The sequence below is a fragment of the Triturus cristatus genome, chromosome 9 (genome assembly GCF_964204655.1).
Source record: "Triturus cristatus chromosome 9, aTriCri1.1, whole genome shotgun sequence".
NCBI lineage: Eukaryota > Metazoa > Chordata > Amphibia > Caudata > Salamandridae > Triturus > Triturus cristatus.
In genome coordinates this window covers 883001014-883025691 of record NC_140592.1, presented here as the reverse complement: position 1 = coordinate 883025691, position 24678 = coordinate 883001014, and the positions used below count along the sequence as shown (strand labels likewise).

Genomic DNA, 24678 nt, shown 5'->3' with positions numbered 1-24678 from the left:
CCCCATTACACCTAAGAAACTGTGGATCCGTTTGCTGGATAATGGCAGGTCTTTCTTGGGCCAACGGTCCAGGGAATCTGAGACAATAGAATTAAAGTCCCCTCCGATCAACAACCGCCCGTCCGGCAAACTCAGAAGCAGCTCGCCAAGATCAATAAAGGCCTGTGTATGGAGGCCCGGTGGGATGTATATAGAGACCAGGTTAAGGGAAGCTCCTTCCAAAGGCCTGGACAGAGCTACGAATCTACCCAGCAGGTCCGTACGAACTGCATTTATCGTTAAGGGGAAAGAGTTACGAACGAGGATACCCACCCCCAGGGAACCCGGAGCCGAAAGCAGAGTGAGCAGCCAGCCGAAAACCCCATTGTGACAGGGCCCTACACCCGTTGCCCAGCATATGGGTCTCCTGCAAAAACACGACATAGGGTGAGTGGCATTTCAGGAATTGGAGAACCACCCCTCTCTTTATTCTGTCCCCCAGCCCATTCACATTCCATGAGAGCAAAGTAAGTTTCCGTTTACTCATAGTACTCATCACTCAGGTTGAAAAAATACAACATGCCCCAGGGAGGAGCACGATAGGGAGGGGGGAAAGACTAGGAATGAGGATATTACATTTCCTAGCACCGTGATCCCCGAGGGCGTAGCCAACACCGTGTCTGCTGCAATTTGTATCTGTATCCAAGAAAATATGACATGCCCATACAACAACAATATAAGGCTTATACTAAAAGCATTGGCAAGAGCCCAGTATATACCCACTAACGCCCACATATGTAACAATGACAAAAGTCGAGGAGTCCAAATCAACAGAGCCCTCTATAACAGTCCGGCCCAGTACGACAAAAGTCTTGCACTATTAACTGAGTCAGCTCCAGCCCCGTAGCCCTCCATAGTGATGGAAACTGTCAACCAACTAAATGAAGTTAGTCAAGACCAATTATTCGGCACCCCCCACTGCCTCACTCCTGTCCTGAAGAGGTGAGCCACCACCTGAGGCCCGGGCATCTCCATCCATCTTCACACCCCGAGCCTGGTTGTTATGCTGACCCGCCGTACGCCAGCCCTCCAACCAGTCCCAGGTCTCCTCTGGGCTGGTGAAGAACCAGGATTTTCCCTCCGATTCCACCCTCAACTTGGCCGGAAACATCATAGCATATTTCAAGTTCTTATCCCGGAGCACTTTCTTCACTTCCAGGAAGCTCCGTCGCTGTCTCTGCACCTTGAGGGTGAAGTCCGGGAAGAAGGTGATGCGACTGTTTTGGTATTCCACTGGCGGGGCAGACCTGGCACATTGCAGGATGACACCCCTGTCGCGGAAATTGATGATCCGAGCAAGAAGTTGTCTCGGGGGGCTCCAGGTCTCGGTCGGACCCCTGGCACCAGATATGCTCGCTCCACCGAAAAGAAATTGGAAAGCCCTTTTGGCTTGAGATAAGTAGTGATCAGCTCCTCTACAAACAGGTCTGCTGAGGGCCCCTCCGCACGTTCAGGTACCCCAATGATACAGACATTGTTGCGTCTGGAGCGTCCCTCATAGTCGTCCAGCTGGGCTTCCAGTCTCGTAGCGTGAGTCTGTAGCTCCTCCATCTTTCTCTGCAACTCCGACGTGTCTGCCACCAGAGAGGCCGCCTTAATTTCAATGTCCTTCAAGCGTGAGTTCATTGAGCCCATGTCTTCTCTGATAAGGGACACCTCAGTGGACACCGTGTCGATACGCGACTCCAACGACGTGCGGACTGTGGTGATGGCTTCAAGGATGTCCTGTAGCGTTTGTTCTTTCTGCTTCCCACCGGGCCCGGATTTGTCGGTCACGCTTGACCCCCCTTTGGGACTCATGCCAGAGCCTCCCTCCCAGGCATACTTTGTCAATTTGGCCTGGAGGGCTGCCTTCGAGCTGTGGCCCCCCGCCATGACGTATGCGGATCCTACCGGCTGGCTGGCTTGCGACAGGTGTCAGGTATTACATGTGACAGTCAACGGAGAAATCACCAGAGTCTGCCTGTCTGCGCTGTGCAGACCGATTGCAGGAAGAATGCAGCCCCCCGACATCCTGTTTCTGGGGTCCCCTCTAGCACTGGAGTGCGGGCAGGCGCACACCACGTCTACATCAAAAGCATGCCACGGCTCTGCACAAGGGTAAAGGTGGGAGGGGAGAGAGGTCTATACCGCAGGTGTGTTGTGGCGGGCGGCAGTGCTCTTTTGTGGCGCACTTACTTGCTGATGGCGGGGTGGGGCGGAATTTCCCACAAATGGCTACAGCGGCGGCGAGGCCGGTAAGTCTTTTATCCGGTACACAGCAGGTCAAAGCCTCTCCCAACCATTGGTCTCCTCAACCATGTAGCCGTGTAGCACAGCCAGCAACGCTGTGGCACTTTGATATAGGCCCTGTGGCGCTTTGATTCAGGCCCAGTGCCCCTCTTGATGTGTAAAGGCACCAGGCGGTCTCCTCATCCACTAACGTTCAGCCCAGTACCGAACTGCTCTCCCGGTACGTGCAGGGTATCCTTCACCCCCAGACACTTCAGGTGTGGAATACGCGCCCAAGAGGTCCAGTGCTATCACCAATGTCAATATTCCGTACCTGCTGGCCACCCGGGTCTTCAGCACATACTCCGCCCCTGTAGTCTACGGAGCTGCGGCGGTGAGTGGAGGATGACAGTCGCGGCCTGGGTCTGCTCCCCAAACCTGTTGAGGAGCCGCCCCCAAGCACTCCAACCACTCCGCGATCGGAGACGGCCGTCCCGATGAACACGCACCGCCGGCAATCCCCTCGGTGAACAGATCGTACGGCCGCGCCTCTGCCTCGATCCGGCGCGATGACGAAGATCTCGCCAATCAGGTTCCACACCACCAATTCAGCCGCGGGCGGTTTCAAAATGTGCGGCGGCTCTTCCGGTGTGCAGTCAGCGTTGTTAGAACCCCCTTTCAGGCAGTATAATACGGATTTTGAAGCAGATTTGGTACTGGGTCGGCAGATCAAGAGGCCATTTTGTCGCTCGGCTTAGCCACGCCCCCTCTCTCTATTCTTAATTCACACCTCTCCTCTAACTCCGAGCTGGGTTGTCTCCTTTGTTTTGAGCTAGGTGCCATTTTTCTGGGTAGGAATTTGCCCTCAAATTCGCTTTCTGTGTGCCTTCGGCTACCTGAGCCTACCCTACAGCTCCCCCCTCATCATCTGATCCCAAAGGACTGGGGCCCCTCGCTTCACCCCCACTGGTTGTATTGATGTCCAGTACTGCTATGAATCTTTGGTCACCTGAGTGCGTTTACCCGGACGAGCGGGAGTGCACGTTCTGCATGTCTGGGGTTCGATGGGTCAAGCACGACGGACGCTGGGTTGAGCTTCAGGGAGCTGTAGCACTGGACTGGGATGGTGCTGGGATTGTTGGCCTCCCTCATCTAGATCTAGTAGTTTGTTGCTCGGTGGGGGGCCCCCCGGCTCCATTGACTTGTGGATTGGTATAACCTAATGCGGGAATGGCAGGCATAGGAGAGAGCACCTCCATTCCTACAAACAGTAAGGGAGAGGCGCACATGCTTTGCTTACGGGGTTCTAGGATAGAATTGTCATTCTGGGCCTCCTCTACAATGGCCCATAGTTCTAGCGGTGCCTCTTTCCTTGTTTTCTTTTGTCCTACATATTTTGCCCATATGTGTATTTACGTGTGTTCGATTATGTTGGTGTCGAAGGTTCACCCCTCTGTCCAGGGGACCGCGTGTACCTTGGTGTTTGTTTGCCACTTGTGGCAATACTTGCTAGGTTTTTTGATCTGTGTGGGCAACCTAGTTTGCATGTGCTTTAGTGCCAGCAACATGATAGCTGGGAACTTTTTGAGGAACTCATACGCTCCTAGCTTCTCTAGATCAATTAATATTAGAATCTACTCTGACCATTTGGGAAATAAATACATGGGGATAACTGGTTTTAAATACTTCTACTAGCTCAATATTATTTACATAAATGCATCAGGATAGACATTAAATACAAATAAAAAAATGCGTATGAAGGATCACAACCTGAAAGAAAGTGCAATGGTTAGTTGAAAACGTGTAAATTCAGCAGAAAAAACAGCAGGTGTGGAAAAACAATTGTAAGAATTAGCTGAAAAACAGCAGATATGGAAAAATGATTGTAAGAATTAGCAGCACCTTCATAAGCACATTAAGTCATTAACAGAACACAACACAACACTGTAAAAAAATACCTTAGCCCTCTCTTTATTGCATGCTACTTGATGAATAGGAGAGGCTTTGTACGGTACACAAAACTAAGTGAGCCTGATAGTCTGTCAATATCAGCTCCGAGACAAAGAATACAACAATTTATGTGGAAACAAGGAGTAACTTGACAACCACAAGCCCCTTGCTTGGCCGGTGTACAAGCTACACCTAATCTCCAAGATCCAAATTTTTCCCTAATGTCAAAATGACACCCTTTATCACACCTATACCATATGTATCATGCCAAGTGGTCCAAGCGAATAAAAATATTCTTTCAGATACCAACAATGTCAAGAAACCAATATCATTGAGAAAACACTTTTGACTTAAAAATAAGATCAAGTTGCTGACCCTATATCACACTCAGGGCCTATGCATACCATCTGTATCACCCTCAGCGGTCCAAGCGGTGAGACCTCGCCCTTGTATTGCACCGAGGGGACAAGGGAACCGACTGTGTTACGCCCAGTGGTCCAAGCGACAAACAACTTTCACCTTTCCTAGTGTGTTGGCTATTGAAAAAAGGTGACCTCTTCAGGATTGCCTCCGCAGGATCACCTCCGAGGCTGCCTTGCAACTGCTCAGTTCGGAGACATGAATTTGGCAATATGTCAGATTTCTGTCAGTGGCAGGTCACTCATGTTAAACTTTTGTGCTTCTTCCTAGTTTGCCATATGCCAAATGCTTGGGCTAAGGATCAGATGTATTCTCTTACCCAATTGATGGAGGCTTCAGGGCAGACCTCCGCCCTGCTGATTCAGCAGAGCTTTCAATCAAAAACATTGTCTGCTGCGCTGATGTGAATTCGTCATAGCAGGGTCCTTTCCTGTCACTGAAGTCGGGTTTGAAGCACCAATCTCTACTATCTGACTCGCAAAAATATTGCTTAGATATTAATTTACCTTGAAAAAACAAAGACAACCTGTGTTTGGCAAATCAGGAGCAGTTGGTTTAATCAAACACTACAGCCGGGAGCACAGTCACAGAGTCGGGGTCTGAGGACTGTCTCAAAGTGCAATAGTTTTGAACATCTTGCTATACATTTCTTGAAACATCTTAAAACAATTCATGTATCCTATTTTGGGAGTAGAATGTGAGCCTAGTCATGAAGCCATGAATTTCTCCCTCCTGATGACAAATGCAGTTGGATCTCGACCTTGCATGGACACAATGAGAGCCAGTGGGTAACGTGTCCAGATGTCCCGCATGGGGAGCGTGTGATCACTGCATGTGTTGTGTGTGCTGTGTCCTGATTGGCTGAGGGTTCCTAACTTCATGTGGCAGCTTACTTTGTGGTGTTTTTTTTAACATGCACCCCTTCGGCCATGTGCGTTTAATTTATTTAGGCCAATCTCCCAGGACCATTGTGATGACACTGCTTATCCTGAGGGACTAATCTGGGTTTTTCCTGTTTGCGCGTTTGTCCTGTAGGTTACGTACCACCCAACCAGTGATATGTCAATCAGTAGCCTCAGGTCGAGGAAGCAGGGCCTGCCTGACCATGTATTTCTTACTCGGGTTTGATGGAGAAGTCACATTGGGAGATTTCAACAACAGTGATTTGATTTTGTTTTTGTACATACACATCTTATTGCGTTTAGCATCATAAGTATTAATACAGGCATGGTTAACCACACGTTGGCATCTGAAAGTGGGTAAAGTTTCAATAACCAGGACACGTGGGGAGCACCCTTTGTCTGGGATGATCAACAAAGCATACAGATATATGTACATCCAATATGGCTTCAAAATATTCATGAACCTTCAATGGTAGAAATCAAGAGGACAACAGGAAACAAACAGTCCATGAGGCTGATGGTTATACGGAAAGGGTAGAACAGTAAGCACAAGATATGAACAAGTATTCTCAGTTATTCATCACCCAAAGAAGCACCAAATTAGGTTCCTGAAAGACAATAAAATCATGGTTTTCATGTATACCTCTGATTACTGACCCTGAGTTAATAATTCATTATTATGATTCAAATCTGACATTAACAGGCTATTCTTGTAACACCTCCTGCTGGGGACTTTACGAGATGTGTCCCAGTGAAATGTATCTGGTAAACCATCTGTTTTTATACATGCAGTATGTACGATCAGGTTATCTAAAATATAATGACTGTTATACAAGGGAACTACAAAATGTTTCTAATATTATCTGTTATGTTAAGCTAGACACTGATACTAAGGCAAAATTGTCAAACACTTTTTATACTTTATTGCTTGGATGAAATGAGGGTATTTTCACCATTCCAATGAGCATATTTGTAACAAGTGGAGAGTTAAATTACTTTTAAATGTTAAATGCAGTGCGTAATAATTTAGTCGTCTCATGTTCAGTTTCATTTCAGAATGCATTCTCTTTAAAAATACTTCTCATTAGTCACAATTCTTAATCTTTAGTGAGCTAGTTATAATTGGCCTATATCTGATGTTATCAGCCTATGCACTAGGCTCAGCACATAGGTGTTTACAGTGGTACTTGCTATGAAAATCCAATGAAAATTAATGTTGTATGATTTGGGGACTATCCTTTAAGATCGTATTCAGCTCTTACATAGAAAAATAACCTGTGTTCTTTCAATTGCTCCTCAGTTTTTTTTTTTTGTTAACTGGGGTAGATTAAATTTTTGCTTGTAAACTGTTCACAGATGCACACCCTTTCTCAGTTCTGACAGTTGATGCACTCTTCTGTTATCTATGCATTCTAGATTAATTGTATTCACTGATATGTAGTGGTCTCCCAATACTTTTAAAAATGTCTGAACTCTTTATCTCAGATTTAGGATAACATGCAGGTTATTCATCTGAAATATCAGATTTATTTTCAACTTTATAATAAATGTTCAGTCTTCTGTAGGCATGCAGACTGGACTGCTAGGCAATCTCTAAGTTTTACTGGTTGAGAAATATCAAGGAGGAGTCTGAGAGAACATAACAGCGTTTTCATGTACTGTTTTTCAGATTCTTTGGAATATCTTATGCTTGCATGGGCTCTTTTAGTAATTTTTTAGGGGAAGAAAAGAATCCTCCCATGATTTCCATCAGTTCTTACTATAGAGAACCTTCGGGATCTGTGTGTGTTCAAGGTCACAATGTGTTTCACACTATGTACTCATATACCATGTAGAGGTAGAATTGAGAATCCAAAGACTAGTCTAGTAACGTATGAACTTAATACTGTGCAATTAATTTCTTGAATTTTTAATATCCAAACACTTCTATTCTTACTAAAGGGTTCAGATTTTTTAACTCATTTTCAAGTGTTTTGAAGTGTACCATGAACACCAAATATCATCCTATATAAAACAAAATAAGGAAATTCTTAAATGTAGTGCATTAGCGAAATTTCTACTGTCAGACACATAGGGCCCGATTCACAAAGGTACATTGAGACTTTTGTGTAAGTGTACTCTCGGGAAACCGCAAAGAAACCTTCTGCACATTGCACTTTTACCCGAGCCCCTGCCCAGACGCGGAAGCACCTTGCACTTTAAGCCCGGTCCCTGGAGGGACGATAAACCCACGGCGGCGGTCCCACTCCGCGGGACGCCCGCGGGCGTGTCCGGGCGAAGACCGGGCGATGACGGGCCCGTCTTAGCCCGTCATAGCCCGATATAGACTGGACTGGGCCACGGCATTTGAGTTTGTAAGTTACTGTGACTGGGGGCTATTGTTGCTATCGATTTTTGACTTCGAGTGCTGTAATTGTTATATCTTGATTGTAGTAGGGCTTTTAGTCGTCCTAGGTATCTACGGAATTAGCCTTACTTTATTTTGACCAAACTGTGTTAAATAATGGGCAAAAGAAAGGCACAAACTGCTCTACAAAATAATAATAAGCAGTCCAATACAGTAACACGTTCACGGCAAACACTACTCACTTATCTAACAGGGGCTGTGGGAGCAATCGAGCAGCAGATTCTATCTGTGGAGGAGTCACTGAGCTCAGCTAATTCTGACCCTGGAGCAAACCTAGCAGCTGATAACAACACTCAGGGGTGCCTTGACTTACTAACTGAAAGTCCTCAACTAAATTGAAATGGGTGCATCGTGGACACATCGGGTCACATCACAGGAAGTGACCAAGATCAAGAAAGTCAACCACCCCCCAAGCGTGCTAGAAATCCCGTTACTCTTCCCAATACAACGAGAAACCTAGGTTCATCACTGGCGATACCCCAAATGAAAACACGAAAAAGGGTTCATAAAAAGGGGCCATTGTTACCCCCACAGAAACCAGAAGATAGGGGAAAACAAATAGGTACCCCAAACATTCATATTGAAAAGGAAATGACTAAGATTAAGGATAAACTGGATACCCTGGATACCTACATTAGAACAACACTAGACAATTTATTAGGTAGAATTGGGAAGCTGGAAGATCTAGTCCTTACCAGTTCAAGTAAAACACAGCAATTTCTCCAGGAATCAATAGATGTGCATAAACGCAAAAGAGTATCATGTGAGAACAGTGAGAACTGTCTATCTACAGATATAGCACCCATCAGAAATAACAAACAGAGTAGAGATCTACAACATAGTTCCGAGAAAAATCCCACCTCCAACCATGAGGTGCACTCTAACATCCCTTCCACACCCTCGCATTTATTTATAAAGCCTTCAGGACCCAATTTTAACACTACCAGATCCGGGCAGGGAAATGAAGGAGACTGGTTTAATAACAACCCGGATTTACCGCCTGCAGCAACGCCGTAAGTAATTGTGTTAACTAATGTACCGTGTTTACAGAAGGGGAGTTTGGAATCAGGGGAGACCTTAAGAAATAGATCACTACATTGGCTAGGCTCCAGGATAGGATCCACTGAGAGGCTGTACGATGAATTTAAGAAGGCCAGAAGGGCTCCGTGGGTTGGTAAAGGCCGGAAGATCAGGAGTGGGGACTGCGTGATACTGACATTCAAATCCCCCAAATTAGTTTGGGAAATACTAAATAGAGCTGGGTCTCGCACAATCACCACCCAGGGTATTAATTTGGTACCACTAGGCTTCTTCTACCATCCAGATAATAACAAAAAAATTACCCACTTCAGGGAAGCACCAATCCTGGGTTCCACGAGTCAGTTCAACGTTCCTGTTCATAATCGGTTTGAAACATTTTCTAACCTTGATCTAGTTGACTGACAACAAATGGGGGAACTGTGCAGTATAGTTACATCAAACCCTATGGTCTGGGAACCCAGCATGGGACAATTCGATGTGACATCTATTAATACACCAGTTGACTTACCCTCCCTCAATGAAACAAAGTTCTGGCCCGAAGTGCGATATGAAGGGTATTTCTATGATGGCGGGAATCCCTTGCCCAACACAATACACTCAGCATACTCAACCTGAAAATGCTGGGACAAAGGACACTGGAAGAGACCTAGAGGATAAGTGCCAAATACTATTCTGGAACATAGCAGGGTTAAAATCCAAGGAATTCAATACCCTGTGGATCGAGTTTATTAACAACTTTAACATTATCTGTGTACAAGAAACATGGGTGAAAGATCCACTTCATATCAATGGCTATAAAACATTTCACACGCCAGCCACTGCTACAACATCTGGCAGAGCTAAGGGGGGCCTGTGTACATATGTTTCAAATTACCTTACTGTAGAAAATATTGAATTTATAACCACTGAACCCCATTACCATATAGCGATCTTTCATGTGGATAGAACTTCTTGTCTGGCAATAGTGAATTTCTATAACAATTTGACACCCGCTTTGATTATAGATACATTGAGATCACTGAGTTGCTCTCTAAATACTTTAATTATCCGTTTAAAGAAGGAGGTCTTTGTGCTCTGGGACGGGGATTTTAATTCCCACGTCTGTAAGCATACTGGTGAAGATGTCTGTGGTTTAACGTACGGAAATGGGGAAAGCTTTGTTCATTTCCCGCATACACTATACGGGGATTCTTTGAACGACATAATGTTTACTTTTGACCTTGGGTTTGCCAATACCCTATGTTCCCCCATGATTCCTTTTACCCCCACCTTCAATGCTCGAGGCTCATCATCTACTATCGATTTTATTTTGTCTTCATGCAGATACTCTTCTTGTATTAACAATTTTTTGACGCATGATATTGCCCTAAGTGATCATTTCCCCCTTAGCGTAGCCGTGACTATGCTCAAACAGAGCACAAATGCTAGAATAATAGCCCCCGACAACGCTAATAATATTGCTGGGATCAGGCAAAATGGTTTTGCATTAAAGTGGGCTGCCGTAGATACTAATGAATTTATATTAAAAATTGTTCTAAATTGTAAAAGCATGTTCTTTTCATGCCTGGATGAAAATACCCCTAGCAAAGAGATTAGGGAATTTTTTTTGGTCATCTCAAAATATATAAAAGACTCACTGTTTGTTAAAAGTACTAGGAGCTCGATAAGAAATCATGGCTGGTTTAATGCCGAATGTATAAAAGCATATACTAACCTTAAAAACTGCATTCATGCCCCCGTTAAAAATATCGAACACATTAGGGAGGCAAGATGTAATTATAAAAATGTACTTAAAGACAGTAAGTCCGCCCTAAAACAAAATACGTGGCGGGCCTTACGGGATGCAGCAGATAGCCGTGATTTTTCCGCTTTTTGGAAAGCGGTGAACTCCCCTTTCATGGCAAACAAGGAACAAGCAGTAATGGAGATTGCCATTTTCGAAGCTGAATGGGTAAAACACTATTCAAACCTATATAAAAATCCGACTCCAGAGGCTGAAGCCCGTATACTTAACACAGTGGGTATAGCACATGATTTTAATATGAATTTTACTCTCAACGAGATCACTGTAGCTATTAACTCTAGCCCTGCTGGTAAAGCCCCAGGTATCCCTGTGGACCTTTTCCAATCAAATGTAGCATTATGGGGTCCACTCTTAACCCAGGTCTCAAATGCATGTAATAAGAGTGGCTTTTTACCAACATGGTACGAATCCACGATCGTACCAATTTTTAAAAAGGGAGACAGGTCAAATCCAGCTTGCTATCGTCCGATCTCGCTGTTGGATTCCACAGCTAAGATCATCGGACGGGTCTTACTGAATAGATTGCAGACCTGGGCTGATGAACAAGATATTATCAGCGATCTACAATATGGGTTCCGTGAGGGTCTGGGCACTGTAGAACAGGGTCTAAACCTGCATATTTTAATGGATAAATACATCAGAGCAAAAAAGGGCAGATTTTTATTACCTTTGTGGATTTAACGGCAGCCTTCGACTGCGTCATCCATGATAAATTATGGCTGATTTTAGAAGGTTTAGGCGTAGATTTATTAATTATTACATTCTTAAGAGAACTTTATTCTGGAGCAAGGGCCAAGGTGAGATATGGGAGAGGTGGAGAATGCACGAGTCACTTTGGAATCGGGAGAGGTGTGCGGCAGGGCTGTGTCCTTGCCCCATTTCTTTTTACATTGTATATTAATGGTTTGGAGTCTTTTTTTAATCAAAGAGTGCAAGGACCTCCCTAAGGCGGGTAAGCGCTTCATTCCTGCACTTCTGTACGCAGATGATGCAGTTTTAATGGCCCGCACACCTCTGGGACTCCAAAGGGTCGTTGACTCTTTCACTAGTTTTATGTCAAATTTGGGACTTTCAATAAACTGTACTAAAACGTATACAATGAATTGTGGGGTAGGGACAAATAAGAAGGTTAAAACAATATACATCAACGATAAGCCAATAAAGCGAACTAAAACATTCTCTTATTTAGGGATCTTATTTGATAGGACAGGGAGCTGGATAGAGACAATTAAAACTAGGCGTCTGTTGTTTACTAGGGCATTAGCGGCCCTATCAAACTTCAGCCGCAAACTAGGTAAGCGCCCAACGGCCGAACTACTATACATTTATAAGGCCAAATGTGTGCCTATTGCTACGTATGGAGCGGGCATATGGGGCTACGCAGACCTAAAGGTCCTACAGACCGCGGAAAACACGTTCCTCAAGTTTCTTTTGGCTGTGCCCCAAAGTAGCGCAAATTATATATGCCATATGGAACTGGGCATTCCATACCTCGAAGACACTATTAAGACTCAACCTGTCCTTCTTTGGCACAGAATTTGGCTGTCAGACGAAACTGGTTTTAACCGCTATTTGCTGACTGACGTTTTGAAGTCTGATGGTGTTAAACTTATTAGGTGGCTGGAGTATGTGAAAAGGTTTCTGTCAGACATAGGTAATTTGGAATACTACACAAACCCCTGCATGATACGTAACATTTCCAGGAAAGATCTTAAGGCCTGTTGTATGGATTACCTGGGTGAAATTAGAGCAGTTACCGAGATGAAAAGATCCACGGTCCAGGCCCATTATTTAACTTTGCCGTCACCTACTATCCAGCTATATCTATCCCTAACTGATCATGATTTTGACCGTCTCTTGTTGACCCGCTTTAGACTCAATATCTTATTTAGATCCCTTAGCTTTCCACTGATGAACGACTGGTCCAGAGATTTGTGTAAATGTCCCTGTGATGATGACTCACTACAATCCACGATTCATATTATGTTTTTTTGTAAATATTATGATGTACCAAGAAAGAGATGGATTGTACCAGTTTTAAAGAGTCTTGGTCTGAGACTCTGTCGGACGGCTTTTTTAGCATTGCAATTTTTAGAAAACGAATTTGTGATTTCATCTGTCACTGCATTTCTTAAATATGTTTTTAGATGTCGGAATTCACTGATAATGTGACTTGCAAATATGTTTTATGTTGTCCTAGGAATTTATTGTCTTAATCATTTTATGTAATTGTGCTTTGATGGTTATTGTATATTATAACCGAATAAAGACTGTGTGATGATGATGATGACAAACACATAGGGGCTAAACTGGATTATGGTAATGTCCTTCTTGCCACAGACACTGCCAAAGCCAAAGCAAAAACACTTAAAAACTGAACTGATTCTTCTCCTAGAGCAGTAACTAACCTCCATAAGAAAACTCATGTCAAGCCCATTCTTTTCAGTGTGCATTGGTGGCCTTAGGGGAATCTTATTTTAAGTAACAAGCATATTTTTTGTAGTGTTCATTACTGCCTTTAACCAGTTGTTATAGTCTCTAATGATCTTATGCTCCACTGATGAGAAACTCCTCTGTCAGCCAAGCACTAAGGGAAAAAGCAATACCATAGCCAATAGTTCTAGGTTTAATGTGCTAACACATACACTGTAAGTACTTTAATCTATACAAATGTAAGGAACAGTAGCCAATCTATATTTATAGGCTTATCTGCCTTCAATACAGTTCAGTCCAGTTTTCATTTCTATGTCAAATACAGGGTGGATAGCAAAGGAGCAATCACTACAGTATTACTTTAGTTTCTGTGTTAAAGAAAGAAAGGAAGAGCTATAATAAGGGTCTCTTACCACCCCACCTTCAATTGACACAAGAGACAAAAGTAGAGTGCATTTAAGTTAAAAGAGCCTTAAATATAGAAAGTCTTTTGTTTTTAAAGAAAACAAAGTATGTGACCCCTGTTGCACTAATGAGAAAAAGCAAAAATGCTGAATTAAGCGAATGTATGTCGTTACAACGCATACATTCACAATGCCGTATTTTACATTGCGTTCGTTACAACGCAATTCATTACAACGACTTGCGCTGGATGGTGCTGGACTTAGGAATAGTATGATTTACTATTCCAACTCCAGCCTACGTTACAGTAGGGAACGTGTTGGAATAGTAAATCATACTTTTCCTTAGCTGAGAGCGCCATCCGTCGGCAGCCGTTGTAACAACTTGTGTTGTAATGCCCGCGATGTAAACATACCACGGTGTAACAACCGTGTTGTGAAGGTCATTCTGCGAATCAAGCACCAGGAATATGGAGCTGGCACAGAAAATAGTGAGGCAAGAACAAGAAGGAGAGTTGAAGGGAGAAAGACCAAGACACATAGGAATGATTGAGTGGAGGGAGGAAAACATGAGAATCGGGTGCAGGCAGGAGAATGATGAGCCCACGGGGAGAGAAAGTTTGGGTGGGAGCAACAATTTGGGAACCATGGTACTCTGCTTACATAGTGAGGTTGAGGTAGAGTACGATTGATGATCATAAACATCAGCTCGGTCAGAACAATTTGAGATCATCTTCTTAAGTCGGTGGAATGAATAGTGCCTACTACAAAGCGTGGTGCGGGCTATTTGATTCCTAATAGATCATACACCTGATGTTTGGCTTAGAGCTGAGTTTTCAGCTTCTTTTGGAAATGCAGAAATGATCGAACAAGCCTGACTTTTAGAGGGTTTGGATGCAAGGCTGCCAAGGATAGGTAATCCTTTTATTACACTGTGGGATTTTTGGATGGATGTGAGCCCTGTATCAACTTATACATGTGAATATGATTGGAGATTTTTTCTATTGACATACGTAGCAGATTTCACTAACGACAAAGAAATGGTACAGATATTTTTTTGCTTGCATTTATATGTAAACCTATATTTTGAAAGAAAGATCATCTACAATTCAGTAAAAATGTCATTGGAAAAGAAAGTTAACAAATTGCTCACCTATTTCTCCAATAAAATGCACTTAAAAAATGGCTTTGAAAATAGTCACAGTGTTTGCGTTTACCATATTTGTGTAACATTTACAATGCGTGCATTACACCAAATTTTATGTACTTTGCCTGCAGTTCAATATGTATGTCATGGGAAGGATGGGCGAGTTTTTCCAGGATCCACTCGAGTTCAATCCAGATCGATTTAGCCCTGAAGCGCCAAAGTAAGCATTCATCTTATATCGTCAAGATTGCTTGCCTGTCTAAAATTGTCAGTATCTGGTTGCCTCAAATTCCAAAAGAGATGTTTAGTAACAGATGGACACATTTAACTTGTTCTCTGGCACTAAAACAAATGTTCCTGTTACTTTGCTCAAATGTCAAACTTGTGTTTACTGTAAGTTCTCTGGTAAAGAATGTCGATCACAAATATCGTTCTTGTGTACCATTCAGATGCTCTGCATTTCTTTCTAGAACTGGGAAACCTAGGTTTGTTTACCTAGGGTACACCTTTGCAGGTCTGGCGTGACAGATTTAGCCGTCCCCTAGACACTTGTACAATGTTAGGGACTTGAATATCCCTCCAGTAAAGATTAGACCCCCGTGGGACCACTCCTTGTTTGCTTCTCCATTGCTGTCACTGCAACTCAGGAAGGCACCACATCACTCCGTGCCTTCAGTTACCAGGTGTACACTAGATTGTGTGTCTTCAGAAGTGCGAGACTTCACCACCACCCTAAGCACTTGGGTGGGCAGGATTTGGCGCTATTTGTCTTTAGGGGGAGATTGTTCAGCCCTAGTGAACTCAGTCCTCTAGGCAGCAGAGGCGCGGAAATCTGCAGGGGTCTATTCTGGTGCAGATCCAACGTGAAATTGCTGAGCTCTCACAGATCTTCATCTTAAGACAACAGCCTGCTCTCATAATTACCAAGCCATCCAGGAAACATTGAAAGGATGTCATGCACTTAAAGTCGCCATCTTGGATTCATCCTAATAATGTTTTTTTTAAAAACATGTATTTATTAGGTTTTTAGAAATAATAAGAAAAGAAAAAACAAAGGGAAGAGGGAGTGCCAGGGTGATCTCAGTATAAGATAAAAATAAACTAAAAGGAAGGGAAGGGAGGCCAAATTATGTTTTTGGGGCATTTAAATTTTGAACATGCAGTTATATTTTTTTGATGACTGCTATGGATTTTGGGCAGAAGTTCATGCCGCGGTCCCTGACCCCAGAGAAACACTGCGCTCTGGCACGAGCTGTAAGAGCTCCACCTGCATAGAGAGTATTAGCAAGAACAATGTGGAAGGGCAATGTTAACACCCTTAAAATGTATGTCAGTTTCTAAGTATCAGGCTCTCTGTTGGCTTTTATGAGACCAGGAGAGGGCTGTGGATGACCAGATTAATTTCCTTCATTACCCAGCTCCTACCTTCCTCTTCTTTGTCTTTACATGGTGAGGGTTGCCTCTTCATGCAGACATGATGTATCTACATCAACCCTTAAATACATTTAAGTGCTAATGCGTATAGCAAGGAGGACTATGAAAAGAAAGACTAGGGCTGTATTAAAACAGAGAATACTGTAAAAAGAAAAACTCAGAAAAAACCAACCACAAATGATTGTTGATTACAATGAATGTGATGTTTTTTTGAATACAATTGATAGCTGCATCCAGAGGCCAGGATTTGATGACTTACCACGTGGGAGAAACTATGCTACCTCCCTGCCCCTTACATTTTATCAGTAGATAAACATGAATGACAAAAGGACCACCATGCCCAAGTATTTCTTGGAACACCCATAATGAGTTCCAAATGAAACCCAGACGGAAAGACAGATAACATGACCTGTGAGCAGTCTTTTAGATTCATGAAGCAGTAGCAGACAAAACACATCTTTAGAGGCTTGTTTTTGCAACTGCGGTTTTCAAGCTTGATGTCCTAGCATCTAAAGGTTCACAAACTAACGTGATTGTAGCTGAAGTGCATGTGATCAGCAGCATAGGTTTCCATTACAGAGGTTTCCTTTACAGAGGTTTGACATCCAAATAGCAAGTGATTGCACCTAGGAATCACATTTCAAAATCTGTACATTTTCTATTTATCTTGACAATCTTGAGTGCCACCAAACACATCAATATCTAATTTGTGGCATTTAGCAGCAACATATTTTTAAAACCTAATCTGACATTTAAAACCTTTTCTAGTGTCAGAGACCATTATAGTTTTACTTACTAAAATCTCAAATGCGGAGTCCTTTTCAGTGCAGATCTTGTGTTACTCTTTAAGATGTAGACTATGTATGGTTACAGAGGAAAGGCAAATACGTGAAAAACATTAAAAAAAAACACACAATAAATTACTGTTCTTTGAAACTGTATACATTATCAGATACCACAGTGTACATACACTCCTTGAATTTACGAACTATAAAACTTTTGTCGTAGAACATATCCCGTGCTTTAGCTTCAATGGCATCGTGGTGTCCTCGTAGGTCTGTATAGAGTGAATCATTTGAAGCATACCTATTTTAGATGACCCAACAAAACAATTGAAAAGGAGCGTCTCCTTCGTTCATCTATTTCCAGCCGAAATTCAGACAGTAAAAAGTCCAGAAACGAATCCAATATGAAAAATTCAACAATATAACAATATTCTATTTTCAGAAGTCTTGTGATTGTGTTTCAGAATCCAACTTTTATTCATTTTTCTAAGTACAACTATTTCCAATCAGCCCAGCCAACGTGTTTCGTCCCATAGGACTTAATCAGCGTTGTGCGTTCCCATACTGCAGAATTTAACTGCTGTGAAATGCAACTTCTGGCTCAATGTCTTCATAGGGAATCAATCTCTTTCCCTGGGTGGTGTAGTACCCTCTGATTCATCTTTCTCCTTCATGTGGTTCAGGGCAAAATGTCGTGAAAAGCACCTACTTTAAATGACAGTAGTATGCCAAGCAAGTGAATCTATAAAATAATCAAGCTCCAAAACTACTCTTACAGGTAAGAAACCTATTTATTGTGCTGTACATTAATGGTCCATACTTGAGTTCATCCTATGAGATTGGTCTTGTGCTAAGTGCATATTTAAAATCAGTTAAATAAATCACTAACAGTCAATGTGCAAATGTTTCTGTGCTGTAGTTCCCAGTTTTAATTTTTTTACTTTACTGTATTTTTAAGCTGATGTGCCATTGCTTAACAGTATCCACAATACTCTTATTAATCCTGGTTATCTGTTTTAATAGGCCTTACTATACATACTTTCCATTTTCTCTGGGGCCACGTTCCTGCATTGGACAGATATTTGCCCAGGTAAGATAGTCAAAGAATCATATTTTTGTTATGCTGTCTATGCATTTTTCACAGCTGTGCAACATTTTCGTAATAGAAATATCTGTCCACTCTTCGGCAACCCGAGTATTAATTGTACTGATACTTTCAATGAGTAATGGTTAGCATTTCTGGTTCACCACCTGGAATTACACTTATCCTGGAGTCAGCATTTCTCATTCGCACCACTTTATGTGTTATGGACTGGGGTATCTGCCTCTAATGAAGTACAGGAATACATGGGGAAGAGTGGAGGTCCACTATTAACATCAGGTCTCATTAGTCCTTTCTGCATTCATCAGCTATCAGGAAAGACCTTAGCATTTTAATCGTTTTAAGAGACGAGACTGGCGTAACAATGCTGGATGAAGCCACCGTAGGCCTGGAATGCCAGGGCTCTCCAAAAATGGTCTGATTTAGTTTGAGAATCCAATGTACTTTGCCGGGCCTACGTCATGTACATTTTTTGAATGGAGTCAAGTGGAAGCATCTCTAAATAGAGACATGCTGCAGTTTCCCCCAGTACCTTCTAATCTGTTTGCATACTCGTACAAAGGTAAACATTGAAGCACTTACTGTGTTGAACCGCAAAACCCTAAAGGGAGATTTTCTTTCTGGCAGTGCCTTTATTTGCACACATTTGATGTGTGCCATCTACATTTTAGATTAAACGGTCATATAAAAACAGATTTTGAATACCCTACAATGATGTAAGTTGTGGAGTTTGATATTTAATGTAAGCTTACTTTAAAAATAGTAACGTTGTATGAGCCCAAAGACGCAAATCTGTAAATTGCTATAGAGACTCAGAATGATTGAAATGAAAATACAAATATGGGGGCACCTTTTTAACTGAATGAGGTACCTATGTGGAGCAACTCGTGGACCAAACCTCCGCCAAGCTGAGAGCACGGTAAAGACACGACAGTCTGTTGAGAATACTGAGACAGGAGAGAAATTCACTGTAACTTCAAACAAGGGATGTATGAATATAGAAAGTGACTCTGGAAAAAAAACGCAATGTCCAGAGAAAATAGCAAATTTGTGAAAACATGTTCGGCTGTAAACACAGAGTTAAAGCAAAGCACAGTAAGTGTAGGAAGCTGGCTATTTATGTTGTATGCCAGTGTAAGGGAATACCATGCAAAAAAGTCCAGACGACCCTTATTTGATTTACAGGGCTTACTTTAACAATAGCAAGTGCTCTTTTTGTGGGAGTGTGGTTGAGCAGCTTGGGCTTATCAGAGGGGGGTGTTAAACTTTTGTTGTACACACACACACAGTCAATAAATGGTGCACACACTCAAAAAGAAATCCAAGACCAACTTAGAAAAATAAAGTCGATTTTTATAGGTATTTAAACACCAAGATCTTTAGAATAACGTGAGTACGTTCCGAGATATCAGTTTTGGAAGAAAACAGTAAAATAGTTTAAATAACGGTTTTGAGGCACGCGTCTCGAACTCTACAATGTTAACCTATGGGAGGACAAACACATGTAGCAAAACTGTACCTGCAGTCGAAGTTCAGAGGTACACTTTGGGACATAAGGTACTAGGGGTACATGTTTCAAAGTACCACCGGCAGTTCCCTTTTACCTGTCCTGGTGTGTCCGGTTGCAGCGGTGCTGGACGGGATGGTAGCCTTGAACGCTACACCGGTAAAGTCAAAAAGACCTGAACCAAAGAGGCTGCAGTAAAGGAATTGTGGACGAGTCCAGCTGAACCCAAGGGGCGCTCAGGTCATGGGGACTCCTAGGCCAAGGGGATGGCGTAAGTAGTCGTGAACATGGGCCGGGGGCTAGGGTGCAGAGGTGCTAGGCTGGCTGGCTGACCACTTGTGTTTGAGGCTCCCACAGTTGTAGGTACACCTTCAGAGGATGGAAAAACATGACAGCAGGGCCATTCTGTTTGTAGGTCTCTTTGGTCCTGCAGTCCCTCGATGTGCAGTAAAGGTTCCAAGACGGTGATGCCCTGGCTAGACGAACAGCAAGTCTTGGCTGGTGTAAGTGCCCTGGTATGCAGGTTATTGGTGCAGGGGGACTCCCGAAGAGTCTAGCGTTTCAAAACTCGGCAGAGAGATGGGGCACACCTCCTAGCCCCACAAAACCCCTGCTAAATTGATGCTACCTCGGTGGGCCAAATGGCCAACAACACGGTGAACCGGGTAGATGCAGTCGGTACCTGCGGATGCAGGGGATTGGATCCTTTACCCCAAGGGAGATGCTAGATGATTGTCGAAGTGCAGACAGTCCTCCAAGTGTTGAAGAGGAAGCACAGTTGCAGGACAAGTCGGGTCTTTGCAATTGTTATGGAGCAAGTTCCAAGGCAGGGTTTTGCGCCAATTTCTGTTCAGGTCCTTGGTTCTTGTGGTGTCGTCCCTTCTTTATCCTTATTCCGTTTCCAGGTACTCAAATCTGTCTCTGTGGTGTCGGGGGACCTCTAAATATTCAATTTAGGGGGTTTTATGTGATTATATGGTAATAGTCAATAGGCTACCTACCACTAGGGTGACTACAACCCCATATGACCACTTCCTGTGGGGAGTGGGCATAACCCTGACCCAAAAGCTCTATTTCCACCCAAAACAAGATGTTGAAACCCTTCTCCGGCTGTTCACTTCAGGTAGCCCACCTTTGGAGTGATACTAGCCTGTGAGTGAAGCACAGCTCCTGAATATCTACTTTCCCACCTGCTCAGGAGCCAAATGGGCCCCAGGGCAGGTGGTGACGTTCCCCAGGTCTGGGGGGAAGCTGGAATTGCATATCAAGGGAGGCATAGGCTTTGAAGCTTCTGGCCTTGATATGCTAAAACACTAGCCATCCTGCTGAAGGAGGTGGGAACACCTTCTGCGGAGCAGTCATTGTTCATGACCTCTGTGAGTGCAGGTTCTCCAAGGCACGGGCCCAGAAAAAACATCTGTGGTGGCTGGCTGGGAGATTCGAGTCAGCCAACACACTAAGTGACTAATAGGGTTATAAGGGGAACCTCTAAGGTGCCCTCTGGGGGCTTGTCTTCCTAAATCCGATACTGCCATCAGTATGGATTTATTAAGGTAAGATGTTTGATACCAGGTGTTTCATATAAGTCAAGCCATCATGCAGCTGGGTAGCTCGTAATGACCAGTGCCAAGTACATGTTCTCACAATTTCTCCCTGAACACTTGCACTGACTAGTAAGTAAACCAGATATCACAGGGGTACATCTGCTCATGCAGAGGTGCCCTCACATGTAATATAATGCATCCTGCCTTAGGGCTCTAAGGCCTGCTGTAGGGGTGACTTGCATATAATGCATGCAGTGTGCATGGGCATTGCACACAGGGTGTGTGCAGTGTCACGTTTTCAGAATGGCTTGCGCCATTTCATACGTCCTGCAAGGACAATCTTACATGCAGTTTGTGTGTGGGTCCCTTTGGGTGGCATAATACATAATGCAGCCGTTAGGGACCCTCTTTAGTACCCATGCCATGGATACCGGGGGTGTAATTTACCGGGTCTTACAAAGGGGTAAAGTCCTTGCCAAATGGGGTACAGGATCTGTATATTTTTGGATACAGAGCACTGGCACTGGGGCCTGGTGAACAGAGGCCCATTGCACTTCCAAGCAAAAGTATCAGTACCAGTGGGCAAAAAGTGGAGATCACTTCTTTCACGATTCGGGAGAAGGATCGACGTGAACTTGAAACTGAATCAGGAGCCCTGAACGAAGGGTCGTGGTATGACCCAAAATGCATTCGGTTGTGGAATATAACATGAATTAATGTTTATGAAACTCACATTTCATTACTCCTTATGAACAAGGAAAGAATAATAAGAATAAAAACTTTATGATACGCATGAAGACTTACCTTCATTGAATTGGATTTATTCAGTGTATAACATTTGATTGAATTGAAGGAAAGCAATTTACCGTTGCTTTTAACGTAGTGCTCCCGCCAGTGGGAAGGTGTTCCTCCTACAGTCTTGTACACAAAATGTGGGGATGACCATGTCTAAAAGGCACTTTCCTAAGAAGCTAACGGAAGTGTCAGTGTAAGAACATTTTTTACTTTCTTTCTGAGAACATTATCCATTATTTAGATCCCGTCTCTGATTTAACAAATAGAGTACTTGCTGCTAAATGAATGGATGCCAACAGCACTGCCTCTGAAAGTCCAGCCAAAATACCCCACTAGATTTATAGGTACTCACCTGATTGGCTGTTTCTTTTTGGACGGAAGCAGCTCCCACTCCTGTGGTGGGAGCCACTTTGGTGAAATGAAAGAATGATGTCAACATCACTATGCCATGATGGTATGGCAGACCTTCCTGCACTTTTTTTCACAACGCAGAACACCAAAGAGGAGATGTTTTTGGAGGGTGGGAAGGAATGCCTCTGCCATACTGGGAGATTTGGGCATTTTTCCTGTCTTGTCCTGTCCTGTGATGATGTACTTGACAAACAATATACCACTGGATTTTCTTTTAAATACTTTGAGCTCACTTAAAGTAAAGTGTATTCCTTAATCTCTGCTTCATGTCTTTACTCCCCACAGATGGAGGCTAAAGTGGTGATGGCAAAGCTTTTGCAGAGATATGAGTTTGAACTGGTCCCTGGACAGAGCTTCAAGATATTGGACACTGGCTCACTTAAACCACGTGATGGTGTGATCTGCAGAATAACACCCAGAAGAAATTCAAAGGCTGCAAAATAATGAATCCTTTGTTTGCTTTTTCTATTAAACCAGTAAATTACGTGTACATTACGTCTTGATTAACAAATAAATTGTTTTTGTTGGCGAGTAGAAATGTCATTGCTTCACTGAAATTAATCTGTTTTATCTTGCTAGGTTGAATACTATTCAGGTAGCAGACAAGTAAAAGAGCAAAGAACCCATTAAAATATCACTTGTCGCTGAGGATTGGAAAACAATGGTAATATTAATCCTTACACTCCAACTTTTAAGTTGGCCTACCAAAAAAGTCAGATGTCCCGATGAAATATTCCAGTTTTATGGCAATCAGTCAGTATTTGTATAGCGGGGCTTATCACCTCAGGGGTCTCCAGGCACAGAGGATGTGGATTGGTTGTCAGAAAATATCCAATGTCTATTGCAATTAGCTTGCTAGAGGAAGGGTACATTGAAATTGATACATGTTTAGTCTAAATCAAAATTAGATCTTTCACAGGGAACATGATCACCATCTACCTCTTCTTCGTGACAGTCCTTAATATAGAAAGGTTACTTTATATAGAGAAAACCCGCAGATCCACCAGCCTTTTAATTATTATAATTTTTAGCCCTCCCCTTAACCTCAGTATACTTCTACCTGACGGCATACATGGAAAATCATCCTGGTCCGTCCTTCAGAGAGTCAATCACTGATTACAGCTGGGTACCTATTATTCTTTAAGCTTATTCCTTGAATCTTCGTGTGTAAGTAAAACATGGGTACAAGCTCAAGTGTGGAAGGTTGTTCTATATACAAAGTAGTTTTATATACCAGTCAGTTGCTAGAGATACCATTTGACCATGTCCCATATTTCCAGTTTGGTCTGTGTAGTAATATAGTTGAATGCACTGTTTGTATGCTACTGATGTGTGTGTCGGCCAGCCACACGTTTAAATTCTGGTAGGCCAATATGCCTGTATTCCGCATGAAGGTAGTCAGACCACACCTACAGTGATATTAGTGCATCTGATACAGATGAGCCTGTACAAATAAGCATGAATGGTACAGTCCTTGACCACTGACCTTTCACATACCTGTAAAATTTTGGTACCATCTGAACTTCCTATTGGGGCTACACAAGCTGTTCCAGTTTATTTATTTATAGAGTTTTTGCAAACTCGACCCAAAGGTATCAGAAAGCTTTACATAGTTGACAGAGTAACAATTCCACGAGTTACATACAGGTGATTACAATTCCAGTTACATATGGGTAAATACAATCTCATGGAATACATGGAAGCAGAGTACACAAGAGGTATACTATAAGCAGTCACAGTTGTATGAGTTACAAATGGAGTAGGTATAATTATATGGGGTAAGCACAGAGATAAGGCAACAGTGTATATGAGAGGTGTACGATACATAGTAGGATATGTAGACGATATAGGTATGAGGTAGTTATGGTAGGGCGTGTTGATTTAGGTAAAAGTGTATGTATAAGCTAACAGTGTTGGTGTGCTAAGAGCAAGAAAACATAAAAAGCATAGAAAAACATATAGGCCTATAGTAAAAATGTACACCAGTGTTGACGTTGAATGAGCAAAAGAGCATATAGGCCTAATATAACAGTGTAGACTATCATGTAGGCATAACGGAACAAGCTACTCGCAGGATGACATTATGGGTAGACACTAGCAAATTCTGCATAGAGGTGTTTTGCTTCCACCTGGATGGAGGTCGACGGGGGCAGTAGGCTCCGATTTGGGGACTATAGATAGAGTGAGTTGCCGTGGGTGGTGGGGGTGTCAGGGGAACAGATTCCTTTGCAGATGAATGCAGGCTATACAAGGGGCTCCGGAGAAGGTGAGGAGTTGTTGCAGGCAGAGCACAGTGAGCTTCAGCTGCAAGTCAAAGCTGGTGGTGGCATGACGTGCCAGAGGAG

At 43.1% G+C, this 24678-nt stretch overlaps 1 protein-coding gene across 2 annotated transcripts in view; it reads left to right on the top strand.

The window, feature by feature from the left end:
• Window positions 1-22862, top strand: part of LOC146799015 (cholesterol 24-hydroxylase-like) — a 202211-nt gene extending 179349 nt beyond the window's left edge. For both annotated transcript variants that reach the window (XM_085626412.1, XM_085626411.1), the window contains exons 13-15: window positions 14887-14975; window positions 17998-18064; window positions 22619-22862. In XM_085626412.1, coding sequence (XP_085482538.1) covers window positions 14887-14975; window positions 17998-18064; window positions 22619-22777 — 315 coding nt within the window. In that variant the 3' untranslated portion in view covers window positions 22778-22862. The remainder of the gene's footprint in view (window positions 1-14886; window positions 14976-17997; window positions 18065-22618) is intronic.
• The last annotated feature ends 1816 nt before the right edge of the window (window positions 22863-24678 follow it).